Source organism: Neopsephotus bourkii, unplaced genomic scaffold (assembly GCF_033783945.1).
Source record: "Neopsephotus bourkii isolate Nb327-2 ecotype Australia unplaced genomic scaffold, CSIRO-AGI_Nbou_v1 NB_1292, whole genome shotgun sequence".
Lineage (NCBI taxonomy): Eukaryota > Metazoa > Chordata > Aves > Psittaciformes > Psittacidae > Neopsephotus > Neopsephotus bourkii.
In genome coordinates, this window is record NW_026901776.1 from 3,498,882 (window position 1) to 3,503,997 (window position 5,116).

Below are 5,116 nucleotides of genomic sequence, written 5' to 3' on the forward strand. Positions count from 1 at the left end.
ACATCAAGCAATGGAACAAGTTCTACTCGCTAGATAGAATACTCTAGTCTCAATTAAGTTTATGTCACATCCAATCTTACCATTTATTTTGCTTGCAGGAAACGAGAACATACTAATGAGATGTATCTACATCTGTGCACAGCTAGCAATTGTGTAGCCATAGAGAATACACTGAATGTTCTACTCTTGTACTGTAGTTCCATAAGGCATCCAAAAAAACATTACAAAAAAACATTCCAGGTTAAGTACAAAAAGTACAAATCCTAAGATTTCTATTTTATTTTTGGGCCATAGGTCAGCAAGCTTCTATTAACTATTACAGTATTACACTCTTTAAAACTAAGGACTGGACTACTTTGAGTTGTTTTGTTGGATTACTGAGTAAAAGGATAAACACTTCATATGAATACTGTATCGTGCCTTGTTGCATTTTCTCAGGTGATGTTAAAAAACCCCACCCTCCTTTCCCAGCTCCTCTGCAGCCTACCCAGGCCATCTCTGGGGCTGTCTGCCTGCCTGCAGGCTAATTGTCCAGGAACAACTCTCAAACCAGTTTATTTCAGTACCTTATGAAGGAATTCAGGTAGAAATGGTGGTGTGTATTTCATAAGAGACATCTCCCGGTTTATCGAAGAGGAAGTGTGAAATAACCTTGAATGACCAGGATACAATGTATCAAGAACATCTGCTTCAAGAAACTAGCACAGTACAGGTTAGGCAGGTCAGGTGAATGCTTTAAAACTACTGTCAGTAGTATGTCATAGAACACTGAAATGGTTTGTCTGGATTTATGCACTGTATGCTTACATACAAATTGTGGCTTTTAGAGGAATTTGTTGGCTTAAACTGATGTGGGATGCAGTTGAGGTCCCCCCAGTTTTTAAAGGGACACAAGATTTGGACTCTCCTGTATAATATGAATTCTTACTTGAGCCTTAAAGCAAATCTCTAAGGACATGCAAAGTTTTAATCTGAGAAAATTCATCTGGGTTTTCTTGAATGCACAGGGTTTGCTCAGTACTCCCCCCTAAGAGAAGGTATGGCAGCACATGTGGTAAGCTTTAGACTTTCATACTGTCTGCATAGAATAATTTTCCTCCTCCTTTTCATGGTCTCTGAAGTGCTGCATCTTTCTTTGAATACATTTCCTTCTTCTTCTCCTTTGAGATTACTCACACTGCTCTAGCTCCTTTTCTTCTCTTTTCCTCAGCAAAGCTGGTTCAAGTGGTACAGTTTGCTGTTAAACAAAAAGGATTCAACAGGTGACAATTAATGTTTATGCTCACAGCCAACTATCCCTCTATTTATTATTTATTTTCTTTCCAAAGAGAACTATCTAGGTTGGACAGTGTAGGAGAAAAACAAAAACCTGCTTTAGATCAAGACTGTTGGTCTTGTTCACAAGGAGATTCTGGTGCTCCGTGCAATAGACCTACATCTCCCAGGTGGTAGGCAAATATACTGCAGCAAATACTACTAAGATCTTAAAAAGGACCCATCATGCTTGATATCAATACAAACAAGAGCTCATTACCTTACTGAGTTGGAGTTTTTAAGATAAGATCCAAAATTATAGCCTTTGCTAAACCATAGATTAACTAAATATAGCATCATTTAAAACAGGTTTGGGCTCAGATCCTGTGGTTTGTCTACTTTCACATCTGGGGAAAATCTGAATGTATAGATTAATCTAATTTCTCACCCCCACTTCAGTTGTGATGTTGATGTGTGCTGTAGAAAGAGACACAGCTGTATCGAAGAGGTAGAGAGAGATTCTGATGTGCCATTATGTTTACTTAGGATGTATTAATTATGTTCTTTCACAGCATTTCAGCACAATTTAATACAATTTCATTAAACGGTTCTCAGAAGTAAACTTAAATAAACATACAGTTTAAACATACATATTAAAATAATGCCCTTCATTAGGGCATGGTACAATTAGAGATGTAATTTACAGATGAAGAGCAGAGATCTTTCTCTCACTGTATAAAGAAGTGCTTTCCCATTTGAAATCTTACATAAAAACTACATTTAGGAAGATCTGCTATTCTTCTCAGAGGGTTTAATTAAAACCTGCAGAAAATAACAGAATGTAACAGAACAAATGTAGACTGCACAAACAGAGCCAGAGTTTCCTGACTTTATCAACAGCCCAAATATAAAAAAAAAAAAACAACTTTAAGTCTTTATAAACATTGCAAGGTTCTCAAATAGAAAACATTTTATGATGGGGCTGAAACATTCACAAATTTTGAGAAGTGTACTAATGCCGTGTAATGAACACTTCAAGGTGAGGCATGCTTTCTATTTATATATGAACAGCTAAGTACCTTTGCCACACTTTCTAATTTCTTCATGGTTAACTTCCATTTCAGTGCAGAAGCTTTGCTGGAGTTCTCTTTAAGTTCAGAGGGATTTAGTCTGTTGAGAAGGACTCTTACATCCTTAACAATACCGAATTTCCTTCTCAGTTCATTGTCTTTTTCCTGAAGGGCTTCTTTCCCATCTCTTTTTTGCAAGCTCTCTTCAGATAGGAATGCAGTCTTGCTGAGGAACTGAAACAACAAAAAGTAGAAGCTGACTATCTGAAAGTGAGTGTTAGATAGTCACTTTCCTCCCTCCCCAGTTTATCTTCACACCTTGTTTCTACAGTCTTCCCTACTTCAGGGATATGGCTTTTCATGAAGAATTTAATTCAGGAGGGACCTTGAAAGCCAGCCCTTCTCTATTCTTTCACTGTTACTCTAAAAGGTGATTATGATGGCACTCAGCACCTGTTTTCAGAAACCTCACCTTCTCCCTTTGGAAGCTTTTTGACATTATACTAAATTCAGCCCTGTTATTCTCTAAATAGCAAAGGCTGCTCCCATTGCGCACAGTGTTTTTGTCCTGTTCAAATACTGGAAAAATCTTGATATATCTCAAGATGGATTTTTTTTCTCAGCATTGTTTAATTATACTTTCTTTTTTAACTGTAAAGTCTTCATGACCTGCAAGCTCTACTTTGATTTATCTACAGTGACTATGTCCACTGGAGTTGCTTGGCTTCTCCAAAAAATTGAAATCAAAACCATTTCACTTATCTTACACAGCACTCATCCTGTTATAAATATGCTGAATAATGCACTTTGCATTCATCTATATCCAAGGGGAAAATTACTGTCCATACACAGACATTCAACTGATCATCATACATTACTACCTGTTGCCTTTTCCCAGTAGAAGGTGAGGACTGATTGGGCTGAGAGATGGTAGTCATCCCGTGTGAAGGGAAATGTGTTGCATTTGAAGTTTTATCTTGGTTTGGGGAGGTAGCAAAGGTTGTAAGACATCTTTCCTTCTGTTTTATATTATACTGTCCTAACAGCAGCGAATGTGGAACTTCAGTCGTTACGTCACGGATAATACTGCATGTAATGAGCCAAGCTGTGGTCTTCTTAAGCAACATATCACAGCCATGTACTTCCGTTTCTGCTGGCAGAGCTTCATGCCTCATTACATACAGAAGGTAGACTTTCCCATTACATATCACTAGAGCATTGTCCTTAAAGAGAGGATTTTCCAGTTGCTCTTCAGGAGGACATTCGGACAAAGGTGGTACAATGTAAGTATCCTTATAATCCTTATTTTTGGTATTGGTCAGTGATTTTAAAATTTCTGAAACAACACTGCTACATGACTTTACAAGAAGAGGATATGATCTTGCTGTCCTTCCGTCTAGCTCTTCTTGTTTAAGCTGACTGACTGGGGTTATATGGGAACATATCACATCTTCAATCATTACATCAGGACTAGAACAGTGTCCTGTTAAGATTGGACTCATTGGTATTAAATACTTTGGAAAATTGTTCCAAATAGGGCTGGAAGCATCTTTCATCCTTATTACTGGCCATACATAAGTTACAGCTGGTATTTCTGCAGCTTGCCTTAGCTCAAAGATATTTTCAGCTCTGGCTGACATTAGTTGCTGCAGTTTAAGTGGGAAAGAAGAAAGTGGTATTGTTGCGATTCTGGCTTGAGGTGGTATCTCTACATCATGTTTTAAAATCTGTGCTCGAGGTTCTTCCATAACCTTAAAAAGTTCAGAGATTCCTGAAACCGATGCTGTGTCTTCTTGGTCAACATGAGTTAGTGAGTGGAATCTTTTCAGAGGGTGATTTTCAACTGAGGCTTCATTACTGTGAGCATGAAGAGCTGTTGAGAAATCCCCTCTCTCAGCAGAAGTCATGCCAACATTTTCCAGCATGTCAAAACTTCTGGTAGAAAAATCTCCTCCACTCTCGAATTGCTGATGCTTTAGCATCAAAGATGTAGTACTGGCTTCTGTCTTCAGGAAAGCATTACGGTTTGACTTAAACTATTTTGTTTAGACAGACAAGCTACTGTGATCAGGCAGCTGCATGTGTCGGCAAGGCTTCCAGAAGAAAGACAGTGCAGTAGGAGTTTCAGTAGGTCTCACTATTATCTCTTTCCCAACGGGCTTCATTTAAGCAGCCTGGCACACTTAAAATAAAAACTGATATAAATTAAAACATGATTATACACTTGTAAATGCACAGAGTGATTTTTTTTTCCAAGTTAACTTTATTTAACTCAGAATAAATAAATTAAAAGACAGTAATATATTTGTGATTTAACATTAACTAAAGATCATCTAGCCATAAGGATTTTTCTGCAGTAATAATTTGTTGTGAGATACTTCCATTCTTGAATTAAATTGGAGTAAGTTTCTGCTTGCTTCAATAGGAATTTGCCAAACAGCACAAACTGCTGATTTTGTGCTATCAGCACAGGATCTGTTTTGTTTAGGTGTACTACTCCTCACATAAGAAGCTGCAAATGTCCAAATAAATCAAGATTAGATACTTATCCAACACATATCAAAACCTGCTAAGCACAAGTGTAATTGTAAAATGCTAAAGAACTAGAAGTATGTAGTTGAATTTACAGTAATAGGAAAGACAAAATTTAAATTTGTATGATGAGAAAGGCAAAGACTCTGAGATGGATTAAAAACAAATTAATTTTTAATTAACTGATCCTATTCCAATGGTTATGTTCTCCCAGGAATAACCTACTTACTTTAGACTTGATTGTATAGAAAGCAAACATA

At 37.2% G+C, this 5,116-nt stretch overlaps 1 protein-coding gene across 1 annotated transcript; it reads right to left on the bottom strand.

Annotated features, from left to right (window-relative positions):
• Positions 1–1,773: 1,773 nt before the first annotated feature.
• On the bottom strand, positions 1,774–4,519 carry LOC133218896 (ligand-dependent nuclear receptor-interacting factor 1-like). Its single transcript, XM_061365761.1, has 2 exons — positions 3,206–4,519; positions 1,774–2,558 (listed from the first exon to the last, which is right to left on the bottom strand). The coding sequence occupies exons 1-2, from the start codon at positions 4,304–4,306 to the stop codon at positions 2,289–2,291; spliced, it is 1,371 nt and encodes a 456-aa protein (XP_061221745.1). The 5' UTR covers positions 4,307–4,519; the 3' UTR covers positions 1,774–2,288.
• Between the last annotated feature and the right edge of the window lie 597 nt (positions 4,520–5,116).

Excerpts from the sequence above, each read along its gene's own strand:
- LOC133218896 (XM_061365761.1), bottom strand. The coding sequence starts at position 4,306 with ATGCTAAAGCATCAGCAATTCGAGAGTGGAGGAGATTTTTCTACCAGA. Across the intron at positions 2,559-3,205 it reads CTACTGGGAAAAGGCAACAG|TTCCTCAGCAAGACTGCATT; the intron begins GTAGTAATGTAT and ends TTGTTGTTTCAG.